This window comes from Eumetopias jubatus, unplaced genomic scaffold (assembly GCF_037043125.1).
Source record: "Eumetopias jubatus isolate StellerSeaLion01/CBP00866 unplaced genomic scaffold, mEumJub1_p1.0 scaffold_10, whole genome shotgun sequence".
Lineage (NCBI taxonomy): Eukaryota > Metazoa > Chordata > Mammalia > Carnivora > Otariidae > Eumetopias > Eumetopias jubatus.
This window is the reverse complement of record NW_028274816.1, coordinates 21,152,086-21,178,334: the sequence shown is the minus strand read 5'-3', so window position 1 is coordinate 21,178,334 and position 26,249 is coordinate 21,152,086. Positions and strand designations below refer to the sequence as shown.

The 26,249-nt window shown below is 43.7% G+C and overlaps 1 protein-coding gene across 1 annotated transcript; it reads left to right on the top strand.

Moving 5' to 3' along the window:
- Nucleotides 1-1,634: 1,634 nt before the first annotated feature.
- Nucleotides 1,635-25,752, top strand: DYNC1LI2 (dynein cytoplasmic 1 light intermediate chain 2). The gene is made up of 13 exons (XM_028094913.1): nt 1,635-1,774; nt 1,950-2,023; nt 4,070-4,186; nt 8,259-8,489; nt 13,574-13,743; nt 14,815-14,908; nt 15,906-16,041; nt 18,168-18,279; nt 18,848-18,907; nt 19,680-19,721; nt 20,124-20,241; nt 21,309-21,425; nt 22,779-25,752. Exons 1-13 carry the CDS (start codon nt 1,668-1,670, stop codon nt 22,877-22,879), a joined length of 1,479 nt encoding a protein of 492 aa, XP_027950714.1. The 5' UTR covers nt 1,635-1,667; the 3' UTR covers nt 22,880-25,752.
- Nucleotides 25,753-26,249: the final 497 nt, after the last annotated feature.

The window sequence follows — 26,249 nt, the reverse complement described above, 5'->3', positions numbered from 1 at the left end:
CCACAGCGTGAGTGTGCTGCTGCTTTCTCATCCAAGTCACTGATGGCAACTTGAGTTGGCTGGGCCAGGATGAGAGGTTGGGCAGGCTCCTAGCAGCCTCTGGTTGTCCCTGCTCATTGGCCCCCTCTGGGCCTGGTCTTTAACTTGCCTCAATGCTATCATTCAGCTTACATTTTTCACTTTCTTGTCTATGATGTGAATTGTCAGATGCCCTGTTGAAAATTGCATTTGCTGTGTCTGCAACATCCTCCTGCCTGGTATTCCTGCAAAAAAGAAAAAGACTGTAAATCTAGTCCTATCTTTTCCTTTTCCAACTGGTCACATTAGAGAATTTTACCTAGGGCTGATAAGTTCACTGGTCTGTAGTTTTAAACTCCATCTTCTGTCCTGTGAAAATTCAGATTTATGACTTGTAGCACTTTCAGACTTCCAAGGGTGTAACTCCTAATGGGTTTTCACTTTCATTGTCTTATTTGAACCTTACATTCAGGTTGGCAGATGCTATGCCCATTTGTTGGATCCTGTAACTCTTGCTGCTAACATTTGGCAGAGCCGGATCAGAATTCTGCTTTGAAACTCATGTAGGTGGTTGCTTTTCCGCCATATCCCACTTCCTTGTGATATTTAGAAATGCCTTATAAAGTGAGCTGTTTGAAGATAGCAAGATCCCTCAGAGGCCACACCTAAAGTTAAGCTGGATAGGTGAAATGTACTTGTTTTTTCCCCATTACTTTATTTCCCCTTGTCACTTCTTGACCTTTATCCTTTACATCTTTTTCATTCCTTCAACCCCCCACCCCAAGAAAGGAAATTAAAGCCGCCTATTCTGGTGTGAAATGCTGGCTCCCTGGAAATACCATTTAAAAAAAAACCCGTTAATAAACTCGAGTGTATTGTTTACTGCGGCGAAGATCACTACCTTGCAGTTTGAATAGGGTCAAGGAAAGAGGAGTTGAAAAGCGGGATATTTATGAGGATTTGAGAGTCTAGTTTAAGGTTGATCTTTCAGTGCGGGGCTTGGTGAGAATTGGGCAGAGTTCATGATATAATAGTTTAACCTCAGTGAATAAGATTGAAGTACTGGGATGCTATCTTCTGGTACTGGGGTTCTTGGGAAGGTTTCTTAAGCTTTCCAAGCTTCAGGTTCCTCGTCTGTGAAAGGGTCAGATGCATTCAGTGAGATAATGTGTGACTGTGGCACAGGTAAGCGCCAGATAAATGGCGCTGTCGTGCATTGGTCTCACTCCAAAGCCTGAACTTTTCGCGTCAGCCCACTTGGCTTCCTGGCCCCCGACGGTACACCGCGAGCGCAGAGCTGGGCGAGGACCCCAGGCCGGGTGCCGCTGCGCCCCTTGGCCGGCAGAGGCCGCCCGCGTGCTCTCCGTCCGGGCGGCTCCCCCTCCAGCCGCCGTCGCCTCTCTGCGCATGGCTGCCCCGGCCGCCGCCTGACCGCCGCCCACCTTCCACCACCGCGGCGGCCTCTCGACCCTGTGGGAGCTCGCGGACATCGTGGGCCCGGCGGAGCGCGGCGGGCGGCGTGGACCCTACAGGGCGGGCGGCGTGAGGTGTGGCGCGGGGGGCGGCGGGCGGCGGGCGGCCCGGCCAGGGTCCTCGCGGGTCCTCGGCGGGCCCGGGGGAGGGCCCTCTTTGTGGCTGCAGTTGGCAAGATGGCGCCGGTGGGGGTGGAGAAGAAGCTGCTGCTGGGTCCCAACGGGCCCGCCGTGGCGGCCGCCGGCGACCTAACCAGTGAGGAGGAAGAAGGCCAGAGCCTATGGTAAGACAGCGAGGCGGCCAGGCCGAGCCGGCTGGGCCCAGGAGGGCGCGGCCGGACGGGGAGCCGGCCGGACTGGACTGGACCGTCGGACGGTCTGTCGGGCCGTCGCGGGCAGGGTAGGTCCAGTCGGGTCTAGGCTAGCCCCAGGCTGACCGCTTCGCTGTTGTCCCCATAGGTCCTCGATCCTGAGCGAGGTGTCTACCCGCGCCAGGTCCAAGCTGCCGTCCGGCAAGAACATCCTGGTCTTCGGTGAGCGCCGGAGGCGGGGCGTTGCCCGGGGAGCTGGGGTGGGCGAGATGGGCGCCCCTCTCACAGGTCCCAGCCTCTCTCTCCCCTGCCGCCTGCCCGCAGCCAGCCTCTCCCGGGAGGGCTGGAGATCCTGGCTGGACAGCCGGAGAATGGCGAAGTCCACCGTGCCTGAGGTTGGGGCATCTCTTTTGGAGAGTCCAGTGATGCTGGCATGGAGTTGTCGGCACATTCCTTAGTCATTTGGCCGCAACATGAACCTTGTTTTAAATGTCCCTGCTTCCCTGCGCTCATAGCCTCGAAGTTCACCAAATTGTGGATGTGGGGAGGGGGGGTGAGAATATGAGTAGGTTAGGTGAAGGAGGTGGGGGAACGAGATGACTTGGGGTCAGGGCTGGAGATGACACCGGGGCCATTCCTTCATCTTCGTAAGTAGTGCACAGTCGGGGAGACCCTGCAGAGGACAGTAGGTCGTGGAGTCCTCACTAGGGACTTTCCTGCATTATTCCAGCCCTCACTGCTGGGTCAGGTCCCTTAGGGTGTCTGGTCTCAGTTCCTTCTACAAGTGAGGGAGTTTGATCAGGTTCATTCATTCAGAGAACCTGTTTGTTGAGTGGTTCCTGTAGGCTGGGCACAGAGACAGCACAGACATCTTTCAGACTTTGCACAAGAATCTCAGGCTGAGAGACTGATAGGTTGGTAATTGTGCTACACCATGTTGGCATGGCAAGATGACTGTGGGAGCATCACACTGCTTGATGTTTTGCGGGAGGGTACTTTTGGCATCCGGTGTTTTGAAGGATAAGTGTCAACATGCAAGGGTACAGAGGGTTAGTGTTTGCAGGAACACAGAGGTGACAGGAGGGTGTGGGGGTTTGGAAGCTGCCAGAAGCTCCTTGTGGAAGGTGACAGATGAAGTAAGTTGGGGCAGATTGTGGAGGACTGGAGAGTTGATGCTTTTTCCTGGAGGCCCCTCAATTTCAAGGGCCTTTTGTTTCCCCTCCATCCCCTAATCCTCCTGGCAATAGCTGTTAGGGTAATTTTGCCACTGTTTTTGAGGGAAGTTTATGGTCTTTAGGTGGTAATCACTACAGAAGGTAATAGAGGAATAGAGGACCTTTAGAGATCTTCATTAAGTGGGGTATCAAGGTCACCAGATCTGTGTTTTAGAAAGGGAATTCTGGCAGCAGAATTGCAGGTGGCAAAAATGAGCAGGTATTGAAGTCAGGCTGACAAGTGTTCATCATGGCCCAGAAGGGATGTGGAGTATCTGAATGCAGTAGTGGCACTGGGGATGGAGAAGAGGCCTTTGATCTGTGGAATGTCTCTCAATTCTCATGTCCTGTAATTGCAAATTATTAAATCCCAGGGGTGCCTAGTAATGTTTCTGGGTGGTGGTTTGTCTTAATGTTTAAGGTTTCTTTTTTGGGGTTGGGGGTGGTTGTTAGTTGGTGGGAGGGGCATGAGGAGGAGCTTGATAATTACTGAGACTGTACTTGAGAGTTTTGCTCAGGTCTGTAATTATTTTCATCAGTTTTCTAGCCTCCAGGATGCTTATGAAAGAGAGGTACTAAAATCAGAAGTGAATAATAGCTTCTGTTCTTCATGATTATGAGGCAGGATCAGACTTTTTTTAGTTCCAAGTTCCTGGGCTTTAAGGTTAATTATATTTTGAAGATTTCTTGCTTTTCTTGTAGTAAAAGTTTATTTTGTAAGAAACTGACCCCATGTTTTACTTTCACTTCTCCAGACGCATGTCTTAACAAATTGTAAATAGGGCTTGTGGACCTACCTGCCTTATTCCTTCCCTTGTGAAATAAGGGTGACTGCAGTAGAATATCATTTTAGATCTTGGAATTTGCCATCTTTATCACCATCCCCCCAACCACTCTTAGAGCAAAGCCTACTTTGTTTATGATGAATGCAGGTCAGACCTCAGCAGCAGGCTTTGCATGAAATTCTTAGTTGTCACTTGTGTAAGTGTCAAGACTCCCCGTCCTTGCCTAGAATAAACAGTACACTTAGCCTTCTTCTGTATATCGTTTGTAGGTGAAGATGGCTCTGGGAAAACAACCCTCATGACTAAACTTCAAGGAGCTGAGCATGGCAAAAAAGGAAGAGGCCTAGAGTATCTCTACCTCAGCGTCCATGATGAGGACCGAGATGGTAAGTGAAATGTTGATCTGTGGTAAGGGGTATATGCATGTCTCAGACTCCGTGGTTGTGGCTCCTGCAGTGTGTCTAGGCATTCTCAATTTTCTGTTTAGTTCTAAGAGAGTTAGTCACAGGGCAACAGATGAAATGTATATCTTTGCAGGACTTCACCACTTTTTTTTTTTTTAAGTTTATTTCTTTAAGTAATGTCTACACCCATCATGGAGCTCAAATTCACAGCCCTGAGATCAAGAGGCGCATGCTCTTCCGACTGAGCCTGCCAGGCACCCCTACCCACTTTTCCCTTTTAGAGTATGCTAATAAAAATGAGGAATTGGGACTGTTAGCTATTGCTCTGGGTAGCCCCCAATTAAAAGGAGATATTGAAGGTAAAGTTTCAAATGCACATAAAGGTAGTAAGAAAGATGTTCTTAAAAGCTTTGGAAAAAATAAATACATCAACGCTTTGGACCTTTCTATGAGAGAAATGCTTGGCAGATTGATTTGGGCACATTGTTACTCTGCCATGTCCTAGTGGAGAATCTGAAATTCGGATGATTCAGAGATAACAGCTCAGTAGATATTCACAGTAGAGTTTTCTGAGTCTTTTTGCGACAATGTAGAAATGCTGATTTCCTGTGTTTCTTTCAGTGGAGGAAATAGAGGCCTAGAGGTGATGATGTTCTCTCTTAATTCCTTATCTCTAGAATATGGATAGTAATAGTTTCTACCTACAGGGTAGTTGGGAATATTAAAAGTACATGATAAAAAAAAAGTACATTATAAACACTCTTATAAAGTTTAGATATTACTTAAAAATTCTTTCTTATAAGTATAATGATGAGTTGGATTGGAGTAATTGTTTTTGGTTACCACTACTCAGTAATACCTCTTTTATAAACTTTTAAGCTTTATGAATGGCTCTAAAACAAATAATCATTGGTGCCTAGGTCTTTCCATTTGTAAGAAGGTTATTTCATCTAAGGGTGAAATACCTGTGTTAGATTACTTTATATTTGCCTTTACCCATTTAAACAGTAAGGATCACAGTATAAGGGTGATTATATAAGGGAGTAGATCCCACCACCTCTGGTTCCCCATTTCCTTAGTGCTAAAATGAAGAAGATGGACCCAGGTCCTTTCCAGCAATATAATTCTTTAATCTCCAAGAGTCATTTAATAGAGGTCATGGATAAGGATCTTTTATTAAACCTTGGAAACCTGCATTCTGTTAATGAATGGTCATTTTAGAACCCCAGAGGCCTGATTCCTGCTCCTCTCCTAGCTTCCTTTACCATGCTGAACATTGCCTGAAAGTTGTGAAAGAGAGGTAGGAGGTAGGCCTGGTGCTGAGGGCTCTTCTTATGTAAGGAAGACAGGCATTCAGGTGCTCAGCTGGGCCCACCAGCATCAGTGTGGGTAAGTCTGGGACTGAGGGGCCACTGGGCCAGGCTTAGAGGGCTTCATTATTGTCTGAGTCTTTTGCATCCTGTTTTTGTTGGGCAGTATGGTTATTGTGGAAAGCACTTGGGTTTTGGAGCCACCAGAACTGGTTCAGAGACCTGCTTCTATAATCACTAGTTGTGACTGACCTAAGCCCTCCACACCTCCATTTCCTTATTTGTAGAATTGGGTAACAATACCTATTTTGTAGGTTGATGGAATGAGAGGTGGCCGACTACTTGAGACACAGTGGTAGCTCCAGTACCTTTTTGAAAGTATAAAACCTGATGTAAACATTCTGTGAATCTCTGTAGCTGCTTGTGTCAAGATGGCATAAGCATATATCATGCCAAAGCATCATATTAACCATATTCACTTGCCTTTGAGTTGAATAACATAACATTTATTTCAGATTCCTTAAGGTTGCCTTAAAAATTTCCTGGTCTCTGCATTTTTAGGCCACCTACTTGCAGGTCTTTTTTTGTTGGAGGAGTTGCCTTACCAGTGGTTAGTTATACATCTTTCATCAGTAGTCTTTTTTATTGTGTGATGTGAGTGGGTTATAAATAATACATTTTGCAGACAATCACACAGGTAGAGAAAATGGTCTCTGGTTTCTCCCTGGTTTGTGGTAGGGCATGACATGTCAAAGAACCACTGCCTCCAGGGTTGTGGGCATCCATTTAACATCACATGTGGTGTGTGTGCTCTCCATGCGCATGGCTGATTATGTGTAGTGGGCAGTGGGAAGAGAAGCTGAAGAAAGGAACCATGCCTGGTGAGGGGAAGGCATTAAAGTCAGTGGGCTTCAGGTACAGGGCCGTATCTTTCAAGACATCCACAGAACCCAAACCAAAATCACTGTCTAAAATGTATTAGAGGGGTGCCTGGGTGGCTCATTCTTTAAGCGTCTGCCTTCGGCTCAGGTCATGATCCCAGGGTCCTGGGATCGAGCCCCGCATCGGGCTCCCTGCTCGGTGGGAAGCCTGCTTCTTCCTCTCCCTCTCCCCCTGCTTGTGTTCCTGCTCTCGTTATCTCTCTCGGTCAAATAAATAAAATCTTAAAAAAATAAATAAAGTGTATTAGAAATTTGAAAGTTTAGTTAAGTGGAGATACCTTATTATACTGTTGAAATAAAGTCGTGAGTATAAAATTTTTAACAGTATATGTTTTAATGAATCAATTACACAAAAAGCATAGCTGAAAGAAGATAGGTTTTTAAGTGTATTTTGGAATTTGTTGGGAAAGAAGTTAGTGAAATGATACTTTTGATTGTAGGAGTTCTCCCTCAAGGCACTTTTATAAGAAAACTATTTCTCAAAAATGATACCTAAAAACTTTTAAAAATAGCTTATCATTGTGGAGAATTATCTTCTATGGTTTGATCATCCAGGTATGATTTTGGAACCATGTGCTTCATTAAATGTCAGTAGTTGCACATTTGTGTGTGTGTTTAACCTTTTATTATGGAAAACCTTTAAAAATAGGTACAACCTAGACTTAGGATCATGAACCCCAGTGTGTGTTATTTGCCACAGTTACCTTAAACAGTTCTTTAGCAATTTTATTTCAACTATACTCTTATTTCTTTCACTCCACACTGGATTATGTTGAAGCAAATTTCAGACATATCATTTCATTTGCAAAATACTTCCATATGTATGTTTAAAGGGTAAGTTTGTTTTGTTTTTTTTTTTAAGATTTTTTATTTATTCATTTGAGAGAGAGAGTGTGAGAACACAAGCAGGGACCCTGGGATCATGACCTGAGCCGAAGGCAGATGCTTAACCAACTGAGCCACCCAGGCGCCCCTAAAAGATAAGGATTTTTTAAAACATAACTATATTCTTATTATACCAAAAATAACTAATTCCTTAATATCACCAGGCATCCAGTAATTCTTAGACCTCAATTTTTATATGTAATGATTTTATCTTGGCATTTAAACACAAAGGTCCTGTGTCTTTGACACCATTTGTAGTTATGTGAACTCCCTGCTTAGTGTGCCTGAGAAGAAGAGCTTGTTTAACCACAGGCTCTTCGGCACAGCTCATTGCCCTATGGATTGTTGATGGCTGAGGAAAATGGACTACATAGACTATGGTGCAGTTGACCAGTGAACTGGTGAATTTTAGCTTTTATATGTATCGTTTGATTCCTGTTGAAAGCTAAAGTGTCCTTCACTCTTTATTCCTCAGATGTTGCTGGAATCTCTTTAGATGTGGATATAATATATTACGGTAATTACAAATTTTTAAAGTGTAGGTAGTTCACTAGGCACCTTGACCAAGGGTTACTGCTCACTCTTTTCCAAAGAGGATTTCTTTTTGTGTTTTGTCTGGAATTCTATGGTGGTTACCTTCAAGTTATTATTATTATTTTTTAAGATTTTATTTATTTGACAGTGCACATGAGCGGCTGAGTGGGAGGAGGGTGGAGGGAGAGGAAAAAGCAGACCCCCACTAAGCAGGGAGCCTGACGCACTTGATTCCAGGACCCTGAGATTATGACCTGAGCTGAAGGCAGATGCTTAACTGACTGAGCCACCCAGGCACTCCTCAGGTTCTTCTTGATATGGCTTTTTTCCAGCTGTGCTGATGGTTATTGTCAGGTAGTAACTTAGCTTTACTACTTTTTTTAGATCACACACGCTGCAATGTGTGGATTCTGGATGGAGACCTGTACCACAAAGGCTTGCTGAAGTTTGCAGTATCTGCTGAATCCTTGCCGGAGACCCTGGTCATTTTTGTTGCAGACATGTCTAGGCCTTGGACCGTGATGGAATCTTTACAGAAATGGGCTAGTGTTTTACGTGAGCACATTGATAAAATGAAAATTCCACCAGAAGAAATGAGGGAGCTGGAACGGAAGTGTAAGTAAAATAGGATTTTCTTACTTGGAAACTTCACTAGTGTCTTTGGATGGTTCAAGCCACCTTCCTTTTCATAGTGTCAGGAGGTTAGAAAGCTTCCCTTATGGAATATGTGGTTTTGTTTGTACTATTTATTTCAGAGTTGCTCTTGTAAATTCAGTAGTCAAAAGGTATTGAAAGCAGTCATATTCTCAAGCATCACAGTTGAAGAAAGTAAATGAATCCATATTCCTTATTATCTTCATTGGTTCTCTTTTAAAATAAGGGTTCTTTCCTCACCCCTCAAATTTGGATCAGTTCTGTGGGTCTTTCCACTTTTCTGTTATTCTGGCTATTGAGTTAACATCAGTGGGTGTGGAGGCCTACTGTGGGATCTGCAGCTTGAGTCCATTGCCCTGGGATTCCATTCAGGCCCCATGGACTCTCTTATTGAGAGGTTTAAAGGAAGCCCTACAAAAGACAAATCTTTGAGCTTCTACCTTAGTTCATTTTGGGATCCAGCAAGTATGATTTTAGTTAGAAATAGGAAGGTCATTTTTTTGTCATTAATATGAAAGGCTATTTTGAGACTAAGGACACCCAAGTCCTTTTGACAACAGAGAACTTTCAAATTAAACAAAGTTTGTTTTGTTTTGTTTTTCCTTACTGTGATTCAGAAGCTTTTTTTTCCTTTCCCTTGCTTCTGTGCACTTACATCAGTTTCTGTCCACTTGCCAGGGAAATGGGAGGGGCAGGGGCTGGGGCTGTGGCGTGTGCAGCAGCAGCAGTCTTGGCCAGGGCAGGCTGGGCTCAGCCTGGCTTTTTGCCACAGGATGACATCATTCCCTTTAGTGAATTAATGAGGGCTTCTAGGGCATGGCACATGGGATCTTCACACTTACTGGCAGAAGGGTTCAGAAATTTTGATGTGCTTTCTAAATTGTATCTCTCACTGTGTGTTTTCCTATCATAAATTCCTCTTGCTCCTGTCCCACATTAGCTAAAACAGGGAGTTTAACATCTAATTATTTGGTTTGCTGCGTGCATGTGTGTTTCCTGGGTCACCCGCATGTATGCTACAGTGGTTGTTATGCAGCTCAGCTTGTCTGTCTTCAACCGCTGACCTTTCTAGATAATGCCTCTTTTTCCCCTGGAATAGAGAACTTAAAGACAACTTCTTAGAATAGTTCTGAGGCTGAAGAGCTGTTTGTCTTTCACTGCCCATTCACTGGTAACCCCAGGCTTGCTCAGATTAATGGGTTAATGCCCTGGAGATTTCAGTCTCTGAATCTTTTTTCTTGGTGTTATAACCTTGTGAAGATTTTTAAAACAGAAAAAAAAGAAAGATCAAGCCAAGGATATTTTTCTTTCCCAGATAGGGAAAGTGTTTGTCTTGTACTGGGTCTGTTCTAGGCATCGGAGATGCACACAGCAGATAAGATGCCTGCTCCTGGGGCTTGTGTTCCCATGAACTATTGAATTTATTTTGTGCTTAGTCATTGATGTCTTGTCACTTAGGATTAGATTCAGCTGATTGTGACACAAAACCCAAAATAACAGTGGTTTAAACAAGACTGAAGTTGATTTCTCTGTCCTATAAATGAAATCCAGAGGTAGGCAGTTCAAGCCTGGAAAGCAGCTCTGGGAAGGCAGACTTGCAAGATCCTGGCTCCTTCTCCTTATTTATTGCTTTGTCATCTCTAGGGTGTGGTTCTCTTTCTCTGGACAACTAGAGCTGTAGCCTTTACATCCGTGTTCCAGGCAGCACATGGAGGAAGAGGAAAGAGGGGCTGAAGGGTGCGTGCCTGTTGTCTTCCTAAGGAGGCTGGGAAATGTAGTTCTGTATGGCCCTATGTTCTGTGTCTTAGGGTTGGGTTTGGTTTTAAGGAAGTAGAGGAAAGAGGACACGGGAGGGCAACTAGCGATTGCTGGAACCACGTCTGTGCCTCATGACTCTGGTTAACCTTCCTTGAAGGCCTCTGTTGTTTTCACCGCCCTTCCTCCAAGATGTTTGGATGGTAGTCATGCCTTTGTGTTGCCTGTTGAAGGAATGCCTTTGTTAGTACTGGCTTTAGGTTACATTTTCATAAAACAGTCATCCATCTTCTTGCACATCAGACTCCCACTTTGCAGATCAGTTGGACTCTAGGTATTGTATTGAGTGAGTGAAGGGCTATCACCCAGCCTAGTTCCAGTCCAGCGCCGGTCTCCAGTCTGCTGAGTTTGGAATGCTGTTCCACAGCGGGCCCCTCTTCCAGGATGTGATTCCCCAGGGGTCCTGAGTCTGTGGCAGCTGTTTGGCTGGCAGTGACCGGGGAGGGCAGAGCAACCCCAGAGCTACTAGAAGATGGTACTTGTGTAGGTTAGTCTTTCCTGCTTTATGTCTGGGGCTTCCCTTGCTTATGAAATAGAGAAAAAAGATGAGGTGCTGTCTGTGAAATCTTTCCAGGACTGTGGAATCATTGGGTGATCAATGAGGTAGGAGGGAAAACACGAGAGAGAGGCAGCAGCTAGGGGAGAGCACTCTGATCCCCTTCCCTCCCCACTCCCGAGAGAGAGGCAGCAGCTAGGGGAGAGCATGCTGATCTCCTTCCCTCCCACTCCCTGAGATGCCAAAGGGGGATCCCCCAGGTGGACTGTGAAATATTGGCCATCCCATCATTGGAGGAAAATTAATACTGTGGTATGTGTGCACCCTAAGGGAAATACAAATTTTATTATCTGAATTACACAGTCGTCATGTTTTTATCCTCCTTTTTCACCAGTCTCTATATTATGAACACTTAACTCTGCCTTCCAACTTATTTTCTAAAATGCTGAGTTATTAAAAACACGTGTGTTTCCTACAGTTGTTCGATAGCCATAGTTAAGTCATTCCTTTAGAGAATGACTAGTCTAACCCTAGGCTTCCCAACTATTTTTACGTCCTGGCATATGTAGAATACATGCAGTGCACTGGGTGATGGAGGAGCTCCCCGTTGGAGTTGGTGCACCCCTGCCTCACTTCCCATAGCCACTTAGCTTACCTGTAACTTGCTCCAGGCTCTGCCATGCTCACTGTCTTGGAATTCCTGGTTGAGCGCCTCATGTGATGTTGGACAGTGATAGGTATCACCCACACTTAAGCCATTGTGTTTTCCATTGATCTGAAGATTTGTTAAAATGCTTTCAAGAAGAAAATTTGAGAACCTTTGATTTTTTCAAAATTCTTCAACAGCCATGCTAAGTTTATCAGAAAACATTTCTCTGTTTTTTAGGATTTTTTTTTATAATGCAGTGAAGATCTCTTGAGTGTTTATATTGACAATGAAATTATATGAATGAGCTTAATAAAGAGAAATTGTGGGACGCCTGGGTGACTCAATCGCCTAAGCGTCGGCCTTCGGCTCAGGATATGATCCCAGGGTCCTGGAATTGAATCCCACATCGGGCTCCTTGATCAGCAGGGAGCCTGCTGCTCCCTCTGCTTGTGCTCATGCGTGCTCGCTGTCTCTCTCTCTTTCTCTCTCTCTCTGACAAATAAAATCTTAAAAAAAAAAAGTTCTTTTCCTCTCCCTGTCCCTTTGCTCCTCCCCCCCCTTAAAAAAATGTTTGAAATCTGTCTGTGGATGAAGAGGAGTATGTGGACCTCTCTCTAGGTTCTCTTTAATCCATTTATTTGTATTTTCTTAAAGAGCATGTTGTGGATGAGACTAAAAGGCATTTTGGTCCTTTTGTCCTAATGGGTGTAGAAGGGTATAGAGCTGCGTGTTTGCTGCTCTAGCTCAAAGTAGCTTTAATTATCATATGCATATTTTCTGGCCTGACATGTAAGCCTTGAAGTACCCATGAAAAGGTATGGGTCCGTGAGCTTTGTGTTCACTTAGCTTAACCAGGGCCATGGACTGTTCTCAGCTTGAAGGCCCTCCCATGGCATTGCACTCTTAGCCTGAAGTAGTGACTGTGTGTGCCAAGAAGTGGACATTATACTGCTGACTCCTTCGTGTGTTAGGCAGGAGCAGGTCGGTCAGCACTGCACAGTGACTCAGGATCTCCTAAAGATGAAGACAGTCCACAAGAGTGAGGATGGTGAAGACGTGGATGGGCTGGCCAAGCTCAGCCTCGCTCCTTAATACAGACATGTCAGCTCTATGGAAACAGCATGTTCTTGTGGAATTCAGATGATTTTACTAGTCTCATTTTTTAAATATTAGATATATAAGAAATGGGTCTTGGGGCGGCTGGGTGGCTCAGTCAGTTAAGCATCTGCCTTCACCTGGGGTCATGATCCCGGGGTCATCATCCCGGGGTCCTGGGATCGAGCCCCACATCGGGCTCCCAGCTCAGCAGGGAGTCTGCTTCTCCCTCTCTGCCTCTCCCACTGCTTGTGCTCTCTCTCTCTCTCTCAAATGAATAAATCTTAAAAAAAAGAGAGAGAAATGGGGCTTTTTTCATATTAGGAAGTATTAAAATCTTACAACTTTTTTAAAAACTTTTTTTAAAAAATTTATTTTATTTTTTTTTAGATTTTATTTATTTATTTGACAGAGAGACAGTGAGAGAGGGAACACAAGCAGGGGGAGTGGGTGAGGGAGAGGGAGAAGCAGCCTTCCCGCCGAGCAGGGAGCCCGATGTGGGGCTCCGTCCCAGGACCCTGGGATCATGACCTGAGCTGAAGGCAGATGCTTAACGACTGAGCCACTCAGGTGCCCCAAAGCTTACTCTTTTTTAAAAACCTCTGGCTGGTTCAGTTGGTAGAGCATGCAACTCTTTATCTCGGGGTTATGAGTTCAAGCCCCACATTGGGTGTAGAGATTACTTAAAAATAAAATCTTAAAGAAGTAGGTAAATAAAAAAATTAAAACCTATTTAAGAGTTGTATATAATTAAAGATGTCCAGGGGTATGTCTTTGCTGCTCTGCATTTATAAGTGCTCAGACTGAATGTGTCAGAATTGGCATTTTGCATTAGTACCTCCAAATCCCTAATATTGCAGTAGAGCAGAGTTGGGAAGTTTGTTATGACTCTTTATGTTTTATGCTTATTACTGCCTTTTTTGGTTTCCTAAAACTGGCATGTGTGTTTTTTATTTATGTGTGATTTTCTTTTCCTTTTTTCACCTGTAGTTGTGAAAGATTTTCAAGACTATGTTGAGCCTGAAGAAGGTTGTCAAGGTTCCCCACAGAGAAGAGGACCTTTGACCTCAGGTCCTGATGAAGAAAATGTTGCCTTGCCCCTTGGTGACAATATGCTGACTCATAACCTGGGAATCCCAGTGTTGGTGGTGTGCACAAAGGTATGTGCCAGGGAATTGTAAATATGGCTGGGTTTGGCCAGTGTACAGTCATCATCTGAAAGAAACTAAGAGGCTTTACTTGTGTGTCTTCCTACAGGAGAGTTGTACTAATTCGGGATTCATTAAGGTACATTGAATAGGTCAGGCTAGAGAATATTGTCATCTAATGTTGCTGCTGGAAACATGACATCACTCAGTTTGTTCATAGTTTGAGTTAATCTCTCCATGAAGCACTGTCAACTTTATTGAGTGATTTAAACTTGGAACTAAAAGCAGTTTTCTTAAGGCTCTGTGAACCAGTTGATCTAGCCCAAGCTGATTATAAAAAATAATATAGAAGAGCAGAATTCTTTAGGGTTTTAGTCTCTTAAAAATCTGTTGAATTTGAGATGATTTTCAGAAAGGAACATAACAGTAGAAAAGGAAGGGAACTCAAAGTTTCAGTTTCTTCTACCCTATAGAATGATGATGTGAGAATGAAAATTCAGTCAGAAATAAAGTTGTTTCTCTTGCAAAAGAAAAAAAAGTAGCTTTAAAAACATTTTGGGTTTTTGGACGCCTGGCCAGCTCAGTTGGAAGAGCCTGAGAGACTCTAGATCTCGAGGCGTGAGTTTGAGCTCCACATTATGTGTAGAGATTACTTAAATAAATAAATAGACTTAAAACACACAAAACATTTTGGGTTTCAAAAGTACTTTATTCTCAGTACTTTATTCTCAACCACAGAGTGTGCCATTCGCGTTATATTCTGTGAGACGGGTCCTATGGAGTGTGCAGTGCACAGCCATGTCCCATGGGCCTGCTTCCTGATGTGACTGTGTTTGATTCTTAGAACAACTGTGAGGTGATCAGACTGTTCTATCCCCACTTTACAGCTCTGGAAACTGTGGCCCAGGATGAAAGAAAACTCTCCAGTTGTTTCTGACTCTTGTCTGATTAATGCTTAGACCTTTGGCTTCGGCTTTCTTCTTTGGAACTATGATACTTTATTTCTAAAGAAGATGCTGTTCCCATCCTCAGCAGGGAGAGAAGCAAAAAGATGACTCCTTTCTCTTTCTGTCTTGCCTGCAGTGTGATGCAGTGAGTGTCCTGGAGAAGGAGCATGATTACAGGGACGAGCACTTTGACTTCATCCAGTCACACCTACGGAGGTTCTGCCTCCAGTGTATCCTTGGGACGCTGTGTCAGGGCATAGGAGCGCAGGCTCCCTTCTCTGTGCTGATTCAGGCTTCTCTCCATTTGGGGCATCTTCAAAAAGCTAAAGTACTTCCTGAATCCAGAACAGTCTTCTGCCATGGAGAAATTGTATACATCTTTTCACAAGTTTTGTATTTTACTGTATTGGAATTTGAGACTTACTAATTTGTGTCTGTCTTTCATCACTTTTTATTTTTAATGCTGTACATTTGATAAGGCTTTCATATTAAGAAGAAAGCTGATATGGATAGTCTTAGTACCAAACTACTTTTATCATATTTTGGAAATCTTTTTAAACTTTGCTTTTTTGCAGAAAAGGTTAATTACCCAACACAATATTGTTTTAGATGCCACAGAGTTTTTCCCATATGTTTGTTTTGTGCTGTCCATGAGAAAGATACTGTGTCAGCAGTCTTTTGAATCTTATTTCTGTAAAAATACAATAGCAGTTGGTACTTTGGTCCTATACTCTGGGATGTGGGGGTGAGGGATAGGTTCCTACCACTTCCTCTGGGCCTTTTATCTTGTCCAGCTCAGTGCGGATGCTGATACATGTTAGGTATCCATCTCTTACAAAAGATGGGCTTAATGATAAACTGGATCCCTTGTGAACCATCTGTCTAGGAACAAACCTGTGTACCTTGGTTCTGCCGAGTGTGTTTTTCTGGCTAACCTCAGAGCCTTTAACTTGACTGCTTAGGAACCAACCTGATGGGTAAAAAGGTAGCAATCTATGTGTTAAAAAACGAAGTGCATGGTCTGCCAGCATTGACATGCTTTATGCTTTTGACGTGGTCATCTGTTACGATTACCGTTTTAGTTTTAAAAGTTTTAACACTTTCTATCGATCATGTATTGAGCAAAAACTGATTCACCTATGAGTAGTACTTTGAGGATTATGCTTGTATGTGTTTGTTTTTATCTCCTCCTGCAGTGAATTTGTTTTCCTTAAGCGGATTGATTAGATGGAGCAGCCTTGATTTACACATCAGTGAAGGAGGAGAAAAACCTCGACTTGTTGTATAAGTACATTGTTCATAAAACGTATGGCTTCCACTTTATCACACCTGCCTTAGTTGTGGAAAAGGATGCAGTTTTTATGTGAGTTCCTTATAGGTTATCTCAAATGCTTTTTTTTTTTAATGCTTCTTTTTATATAGTACGTTTGCTCTTCACATTTTATCCTTCCCAAGTAAGGTGCCTTCTGTCTCTGTCGAACACAGCCAGTTTTCTGCTGCCATGGGGCGAAGCGCTTGGGCTGGACCTCACAGGGGGTAGATAGACCCAGCTCCTCTCTAGATTACTTGTCATTCTGCCTCTAGTCTAAGGGAAGTAGGTGGATTGAGGTCAGGTGTGCTGCCTTTCTTCATTGAGAGCAAGGTGCCAAAACTTAAGCCAGCCATTTTTGCCACTTATTGTCAGCTCTGATAGAATACTGGCTGGAGGAGGGAGTTGAAGTGTAGGGAATTGGGCTTTGGAGACCCTGATAATCTTCTGTTGAAGCATTTGATTTCTCTGCTCATTGGCAGGCACCTTCGTTGGTGTACCCATCAGCATGAGCTTTAGCTATACTGAATACTTACTGTATATTTGGCATTTCATATTTTAGGAGCCACTGGGGCTGATGTTCTTGGGCAGAGATTTAGATACCTGTTTCCTCCAGTTTGTGTCTTTCTGTCCCTGGAGAATGATGAGTGTTTGGTTGCATGAATGAATGTTGAAGCTGTGTGGCCTCTGAGAGAACTTGTGCTAGTGTTTGTAGGCGTAGATATTCTTGGGAATTACAGTTCCTTCAGCAACTGCTGAGTACTTCTAGGTGCCCAGGTTCTATGCTAAGGATGCAGAAATAAACAAGATGTGGTCCCTGCACACAGCACGGGGAGGGCAGGGATGGGGCAGTAACGGAGTAATGGAGGCATTGTGGCAGGGAGGGCAGAGGGGGTGATGGCAGAAGGCTAAGTGTTTGTGTGCTAAGCAGGCCAGAAGGAATGGAGGGGCAGGAGGGACAGTTTCTGAGAAGGCTGAAGATGTGAAAGCCAAGAGCTCTGGGGACTGAATAGGGTTGCTTCCTGAACATTCAGGGAGAGCCTCATTCAGGCTGCTTACAGATGGCAAAGCTAGAGCCTTAGATGGATTTTTAGAGAATTGTCCAGAGTGATCAGGCAGGCACCAGAGACACAAGCTTAGTGAGTGGTATGTGAGTGCCCAAATCACTTGGAATTCTGAGGAACAGGAAGCTGAGGAAGGTGGTCTGGGGATCGGGGCTGTTCTGGAGAGAAGCATCTCACAGCTTCTGAAGACTGCCTGAGTCCTGATGGTATCTTGATCCTACCCTGTCCCTTTGCATCTTTGATCCTGTTGGTATTTTAGCTATTTGGGAGCTGGTGAAGTCAGCAAAACCATTTGGGTGGAGCACCCTGGCTAAGAACGCTGTCTGGGTCATAGAGCTGTGAAGCAGCGGTTATGTGGGGAAAGGGAGACCTGCGAGAACAATCAGTTGGCATTTTTTACAGCTTGTAGAATTCAAAAGTGTGTTGTGTAGGGCATTTTACAGTTGCTCTTTTAGGAGAGTCTGGTGGGAATGTAGGCTACTGTAGCTCAACTTAATGGAACTTGGGTGCCATTAGTGACAACGATGAGGGCAGCACCCATGTAGGAGCCTCAAGGACTCTCTGTGTCCCTTTGGTTTGGGGCCCAGGAGAGTGTAGGTCCTGATGCCCTCCTTTGCTCCACATCTGCCCACACCAGTAACATTAATAAAGCAGTCCATAAGAAAACTGTTTTCAGAAGAGTTCTCAGATTTCCTCTACACTGAAGCCCAAGACAGTCTCGTCCTGAGCTCTGTCCTCTGTGCTGTTCTCTGCAACCTCCACTCTCTCGGAATAAGGCCCCATTGTGTCCTTGCTCTTCTGGATGGTGTTGTGTGAAAGCTCTGAACACTTCTGTGGGTTAGCATGTGTAGTCAGTAAGATCTCATTCTGGTTCCTTAGATCTTGGGCCCCATGAGCTTAGTCTGGAGCAGGACCTGCGATGTCAAGCTGATGGGTTTTGCCAGCACTAAACTTTGGCTTGTCTGCCACAAGCTAGAAGCCAGCCGTAGCAACTACAGAGCAGATCTTGTGAGAAAGGCTCTCATCTAGGAGCCCTCTTAACCTGGAATGTGCTCTAAAGTGTGCTGTGAGGCAGTCCCAGGAGAAGCAAATCAATCCTTATTTCCTTGCTTTTAGACCTGCAGGTTGGGACAATGAAAAGAAAATAGCTATTTTACATGAAAATTTCACAACTGTGAAGCCAGAAGATGCATATGAAGATTTTATTGTGAAGCCACCTGTGAGAAAGGTAGCCAAGTCAGTCACTTTGAGTTATAGGGTTTGTGTTTTGTTGGGGGTTTGTCTGTTTGTTTGTTTTTATGAGAAAAGAAATGTATAAAGAAATCTGTTTTACATACTGAACCACTTTCAGGGGAAGAAAAAAGTAATCCAAGGGCGTTTAAAAAAAAGGTCAGCTCAAGTCTGGTGTTAAGTGAATGGCTCCAGGTGGTGGGGCATGAGTGGTGGAATGCCCACATGGAGTTGGGTTGAAGTTTCCCACTAAGTCCTAACAGTGCCGCCACACCTCTGGAGAACTGTTAGGAGATTCCTGTGCACCTCTGATCTGCAGGCCCTGATCTGGGAGGCATTTAGAACCTGCCAGACTTAAAAATGTCAGTTGGCCACATGCCAAGGCTGGTCTCGGGACAGAGTTGGTTCCAGGCTAGAAAAAACATAATTGTGCAGTTGCAGCAGGGACTCTCCCCAGGTCCATATTGAGACCCGAGCCCAAGATTCTTCTTTCATTGAGAATTTTGATAGTAGTTCGGGTGTTCTTGGCCTGTGACCACAAATGAGTATGTCATTTCATTTCACAGCTGGTCCATGACAAAGAGTTGGCAGCAGAGGATGAGCAGGTGTTCCTAATGAAGCAACAGGTAAGATGAACCTGTGAGACCAGAGCAGAGGCCTTCTCATGCATGAAGTGCCAGTCCCGTTGGGTGAGGTTGAGGACATCACAGAGAGCTTTCAGTGTCAAAGGGGTTGCAACCAGGTCTCCTCGTTCCCTCCCATATCTAGCATTGGTACAGAGTAGGGGTTAGACCATCTGGCTCAGGTAATCCCCTACCTGCTGCAGATTCTCAGCAATGAGGGGTTTATTATCATTTTAAGTAACCTTTCTCTCTGGTAATAAAGTTTCCTCACGTTAATACCTCCTGTGTTGACAGTTTACCAAGTGCCTTGACCTCACTTCCATTATTTTACATAGCCCCACACAGCCTCCTGTGCATGAAGGCAGGTGAGCTGACGTATCCATTTTGTAGGTGAGGAGAGTAACTTCCCCAAGCTGACAGTTTGGAATGAAAACCCACTCTCACCTTTCTGTTTCACTAGGACTGTTGTTAGACATGTCTCTTAGCCATGTCACGGGTCTGCCTGATGGTGCGGGCCACTCAGCAGGCTGGGGTATTGATGGTTCTTTTGCCAACCTGTCCTCCCTTCTGTGCTCTTCTTGCTACCTTAGCCCCAAAACCGGTTACTTGGATTATTTTTTTCACCATATACCAAATTGCTGAATTTAAACTTTTTGCATGCATAATATAAAAATCTATGACTTGGTTGTTGTTAATGGCGCCCTCTAGTGGAACACTGGGAAGTAAGTGTTACTGCAGACCTTGGTTAATGGCCAGTGCATCCCTCTCTTTGCAGTCACTCCTTGCCAAGCAGCCAGCCACGCCCACGAGAGCCTCTGTGAGTACCTTAAACTAATTGGGGGGGGGTCAAGGCCCAGTGTTGTAGGTGTCTTCATTCTTGATGCCAGTATTTTTAAGAGCTTATATTTGTGTGGGTTTTTGTATTTTCAAGGGAATTTGGTTTCCCTGAAGGCCCAGGGCCAGGAACATAATAGGGACTCAGGAAATGTCTGATGAAGGAATATAGCTTAGGGAAATAGAGTGAGCAGGCTTTATTATCTTGATTTCTCTAAGGAGAAACTAAGGTCTAGAAAGAGACTGAGCTGGAACAAACTCCCAGTCCTGCCATCCTTCTTCCTAGACTGTGAAAAACATCCTGCAGAGAATGTCTTCATTTTTGGAATATGTATTTCCTGTTATTTTTATGCCTGTGTGTGACTTGGGCTGGTTTTGGACTTAGGAATCCCCTGCGAGAGGACCCTCTGGCTCTCCAAGAACTCAGGGCCGGGGAGGGCCAGCTAGTGTGCCAAGCGCCTCCCCAGGCACATCAGTAAAGAAGCCGGACCCAAACATCAAAAGTATGTATCCTGTCTCTATGGAGAGTGTTTAATCTTAGACCTGAACCCTGAAAGGCCTGGGTGGCTAGGTTTGGAAGGTGGAGACTCATGGCAGCTGGGCTGTTCTCTTCCCCCAAGAAGGGGCTGCTTTCCCCTTTCCCTCGCTCAAAGGGTGGGAGCTAACAGTTGGCAGAGACCAAGGCCTGTCCCTTTGTTGGAATCAGTGGCCTTTGCATTTTGCTCTGTGTAAGATCCCAGTTAGGCCATGCAGGTTCCTTCTGAGAGGAAGACGAAGTCACTTTTTTGTTGTTGTTATTTTTTAAAGATTTTATTTATTTACTTGAGACAGAGCATGAGCATGAGCAGGGGGAGGGGCAGAGGGAGAGAGAGAAGCAGACTTCCCACTGAGCAGGGAACCTGACATGGGGCTCGATCCCAGGACTCTGGGATCATGATCTGAGCTGAAGGTGGACACTTAACTGACTGAGCCACCTAGGCGTCCCAAGAAGTCACTCTAAAAGTGTATTTTGGGGCGCCTGGGTGGCTCAGTTGGTTAAGCGACTGCCTACGGCTCAGGTCATGATCCTGGAGTCCCGGGATCGAGTCCCACATCGGGCTCCCTGCTCAGCGGGGAGTCTGCTTCTCCCTCTGACCCTTTTCCCTCTCGTGCTCTCTGTCTCTCATTCTCTCTCTCTCAAAGAAATAAAATCTTTAAAAAAAAAAAAGTGTATTTTGAGGGGTGCCTGTCTGGCTCATTAGGTGGAGCATGTGACTCTTGATCTCAAGGTTGTGAGTTTGAGTCCCATGTTGGGTATGGATATTACTTAAAAATAAAAAAATCTTAGGGCGCCTGGGTGAGTTATGTCCCCAGACAGATGGAAAATGTAAACAGGTTTGCACTTAATAAATCATGCTAACATGTAATTAGCCTTGGCAGTGGCAGTGTATAAGGAATCATAGTAAATGAATGTGCTCAGTGTCTGGGGAAGATGATAGCCACAAATGGATAATTCCAAGCTGAAAACTAGTTTTGTGGTGGTGTTGAGTCGTTCAGTGGTGTGATACTATTTTTCTTAATGTTTCCTTAGATAATGCAGCAAGTGAAGGTGTGTTGGCCAGCTTCTTCAACAGCCTGCTGAGTAAAAAAACAGGTTCTCCCGGAAGTCCTGGTGCTGGTGGTGTGCAGAGCACAGCCAAGAAATCAGGTACTGAAGGGCCCTTGGAGACCTCTGATCCTTGCGGTTGAGCAGTGCTGGAGGTGGGGAGATGAACAGGAGTGTCTGCCTTCACCTATCTGCACCTGCAGATCCGGAGCACGTCCCAGCCTTATACCGAGCAGTACACTTTACAGTAGGATTGCTTTATTAGTATGTAGGTTTCCTTGGCGCACTTAAGGTGGAATTTATGTACGTTGGGTTGTCAGGAACTGACTGTTGGGTGAATTGAGGTGTATTCTAAACTGTACATGTGACCCTGGTGTGGAACTGTTCATGGAGGTCATGGTCTAGAGTGTAACATTGGCATTTTATTTATTATATTTAATATTCTGTGATGCTCTATAAAGATTTTTGTTCACTGTCCCTAATCTTGCCATGAGCTGGAGCCTGTGAACCCCCCCTGTCTCACTGGAGGGTTGTCCTTTCCTCCTCTGTGAAGCTCCCCACTTGTCACACTCCTGTCTGTGGCAGCCCACCCTCCTGTCCTTCCATGTGGGCAGTGGGGCCAGTCTATATCTTGGAGGCCTGTGAAACAAAAGAGCCAAGTTCCTTGGGAATTACCCATTTTGCCAGGAAGTTTGAGGCCATTTTAAAAAGGGTTTTGCTTTTACTTTTCCACTGATTATAAGGAATGTTAATAAGAGTATTTTCCCTAATTGCTGTTTTCAGATGAAAGGAGGTCCGCAGGAGATCACTCCATCCTCAGGTCAGCCAAGCCTTCAGGGGCTCCTGAGTTCTTGGAGACTCTCAATTGGGTTTGGTGGCCCAGGCTTCGGGCTGATATCCCCTGATAGGAGGAGATAAGGGTCATTTCTAGGCCTCAGCATTTGATAACAAAAGAATATGAGCACTGACTTTGTGCAGTATTGAAATGTCTGGCCTTAGCCTTATATTCTTATTGAAACATGGTGTTTCCAGACTACCCATGTGAGTTAGAGTGTTGTAATTAAAAACAAAACATAAACACCTCTTCTGTCTGAGGCACAGAAACTAGTTTGTGGTATACCAGAAACTCACATACCACCTCTAAGAAGGCAGTGATGACAGTGCATGGGGTTGGAGTTGGGTGGTGAGAGTGTTTTCAGGAAGGCTCTTATATTTGGCACAAAGGCATGCCCAGGCAGGGAGCAGTTATGTATTCAGAGGAACACAGACCTGTGATGTTTGGAATTAAGAAGGGTTGAATTAGGGTATCTCCTTATAATCATTGCAATGAAAAAAGACTTGCTTTCATTCTTACTGAGGTTGGTATCACCACAAATGATTACAGTAGTCTGTAAATTAAAATGTTCCTTTTAGAAAAATAATTTTTCCTATCACTGCTGTTTTTTTTTTTTTAAGGACAAAAGACTGTGTTGACAAATGTTCAGGAAGAACTGGATAGAATGACTCGAAAACCAGACTCCATGGTAACAAACTCTTCAACAGAAAATGAAGCCTGATCCTCCTTAAAAAGTACATATGTAAAATGACCAAATAACTATGTATATTGATCTGCTAAGACAAGGATTTTTCTGATATGGCACATGCTATCAGTTTTTTGGGGCAGGGGAGATGAACTTAAAAAATACTTCATTGACTCGTCCGAGTATGAAATGCACATTTGGGAAGGTTACGTGTCAGACCCCTTTGTTAAGGATAACCCTTGGACTCTCAGGCATGCGGCTCTCCTGTGGGAAGCAGGTGCAGCTGGGCTTCTTGTGGACGGGAAGGTAGGTGGGAGAAAGAGGGCCTGCTTGCTTTCAGGGTGGAGCAGATGAGACCAGGAAATCACTGATCAGAGGGTGGTTAGTCTGACCGGTTGTGTTTTGGTGAATTCACTTGTTCTTGGGAAGCAGATTAAGTAGCAGCAAGTCCAGGAAAGAGAAAGACTGAAAGGAAGAATGAGAGAAGTGATGGTGGGGAAGCTGAACGTCGAAGGAGATGAGGAAGGCGAAGATGAGCAGTGTGAGTAAATACTGTGCGGTCAGTAGAAAGTCCAGTAATCATTTTTAAGACTTAAAATCAAAAGCATTTCCAAGCTAAACACTAAGAAAATGGGAATTAGACTTGTTCCGAATGCATCTTTAACTTACGACAGATATGTAGAGTATGGGGGTGCCTGAGTCAGGTGGAGCTGACAAAGGTGGGGAAGATGGCAGCTGCCTCAGAGTCACGTGTGTGGCCCAGGCCATGTCCCCGTGGGCTGTGCTGGGCTCCACAGATGTGCATGGGGGCAGACGGTCACTGTGCGGTGTGGTTCAAGTCAGCAGTTACAAAATTAGTTTCCTTTGAATTGTTTTCTAAATAGCTCCTGCTTTGTTTTTTAAATTAAAAAAATTTTTTTGTACTACCACAGGCTGGCCTACTAATAGAGAATGGGTAACAACCTCTCATTTTACCATAATGCAGTGTGCTACAGAAAGTTTGAGGGAGGTTTGTAATGTAATTGCACTCTGATGAATTGGCTTGCACCAATCCCTGCCTTACGGTCTGTGGAAACCTTCACAGAGTTCCATTGATGCAAAAGGGTCTTGTCCTAGCTCCCTGGTCTGATCAGTGCTATCAGATGGACAAATAAGTGTGAATGTTTTATATTGAACATGGAAATGATACAATTTTTCTTGTTTGTGTTTTTCATAAAATGTAGCATTTTTTTCTTATGGAAATAAGAGTTTCAGTGTTTCCATTTAGGGCAAATTCATACACGTCGTCATGTCATACCACCATTCTGGAAATGACTTCTGTGGATTTGAAATGGCACTTTTAATTTTATACATGACACAGAACATTTGAATGCAAACACTACCATTAATTTAATGTATAAAACATTTGTTGTCAAACCAAGGGAAAAAAAACCACAGTTCACTTATGTGGAGTTTACTTTTTTTATATGAATGTTTGTTGTACTGTGTCTGAGCATAACTTCCCTAATGTCATTACTTTTACATACCACATTTGACTGACCACTAACATAGTACTGGGCATAACTTAATAATCTGTGTTATATAATAAGACAAGACTCTAAGACTGTCTTGAATTGCTTTTTTATAAAGGTCTGAACACTGTTAAGGAGAAAGCTGAGTATTTAGTTGCCTTTCCGACACAAAAACATGTTCCTTGTGCCAGTTTTATTGTTAAAAATACACTTTTTCACCCCTTTTTAAATTCAGTTTTTGTTTTTAAATGTATTGTGGCTTCCAATTACTAGATTGTCCAGATAATGACAGTAAACACTGTATAAGGATAGCTGTGGTGTAGTGACCAATAGGTGCCCAACAACTGTGGCCACACTGATGGTGGGGTCACTTAATCCCTCTCTCTATAGCAGCTGGGGTGGGGGTGGGGGCAAAATGAGTGACCTCAGAAACCAGAAAGAATTATTGGAAAGGGACATGCCTACAGGGGATACAGTGTGATTTCAAATTTTAATGCAGAATTTTACTTTTTAAAAATTTTTTGTCATTTTAATATGATAAGCACTTTTGTGTCAATATAAAATGTACTAAAACTGATGAAATGCTAGACACCTGTCTTGTGAGGGAAGGTTTCTTGGAGATCACTTTTAGTTTCTTATGACAAGTGGATGCTCCTAGTAGCAGAAGACACTGGTGCGTGTAATGTCATGTGCTCAGTGGTTGCCAAAGTCTACCAACTTTGGGGAGCTGCAGGGTTATTTTGGGGGGGTGGGAGGAGGGGAGATATTTTCTGTTATTTCGGGGTTTTCAAGCAGTGGAACCAAAGGCCGAACAGTAAACAGCCTTTACTTTTTAAAATAAAATTCATTTTATTTGCAGAATACACTTGTAAGGTAGACTGTTAAAGACAATTTAAGACTATTTATATATATTGTAGTGGTTACATCTGCTCTTTGTCTTTAAAGTGGAAAAATCAAAGAAATAAGCCCAACCTTGAAGATGTGGCCACGATAAGGGCCATGAATTGGTCTTTCCTAAAAATGCAACGGGTATGCTGCTATAATTATTTAATTTTGTTTGCACTTTTTTTTTTTGATTGGCATTTTAAAATCACTATTTAAACTGAAGACGTCGTGTTTTATTGGTTTAACAAAGTTGAAAGTGACTGCTCTGTACATCATGACCTTTAACAATGTTGATGCTGTAAGTGAAAGTTCACTGTCGTCTCTATACTAAGTTTATTGGTGTTTTTAATTTAAAATTAGGACTGCAGATTATTCCCCCACCAGCCTTAGTCCAGGGGTGTGGCTCTAACCGGATGCAGTTATGCAGTCATGTGGAACCTTGCTTTCTAGTGCTGGAAAAGAAGATGTCTCTAATTACTGGCTTCAATAAACACGAATCCAGACTGCTTACAACTTTTGGTGACTTTCTTTATGATAAATCATCTCACTGGAGATAAAAGTTGAATTGTCTGCTAATCATATGGTCTGTGTAGCAAAAAATGTTTACCTCTCTCACTAAAAATTAACAAATTCCGTTAAAGAAGAAACATCTTGAAGCCATATTTTGAAGTATGTAGGGTTCTAAGCTGCGGGTACAGTACAGTGGGGTTTGTGAGTTATCCAACATATTTTCTTGCCTCTTAGATACATTTTTTTATCAACTGAATTGAGCTAACTTTTACTTAATTCAGAAGCCTTCAGGCTTCGTAGAGGAATTTCAGAGCAACTATACCGTAATGTTTTTTACCTATTTAAATGGGGAACAGTAAAATATGTTGAAGAAAATCACATTTGTTGTATTAGAGATACATTGTTTCAGTTTATTACATTTAACTAATAAGCATGTTAAATTTTTGTTCTTTAAAGCTGATTTATTATACACATTTTCTCCCAACTTATTTTGAAAAATT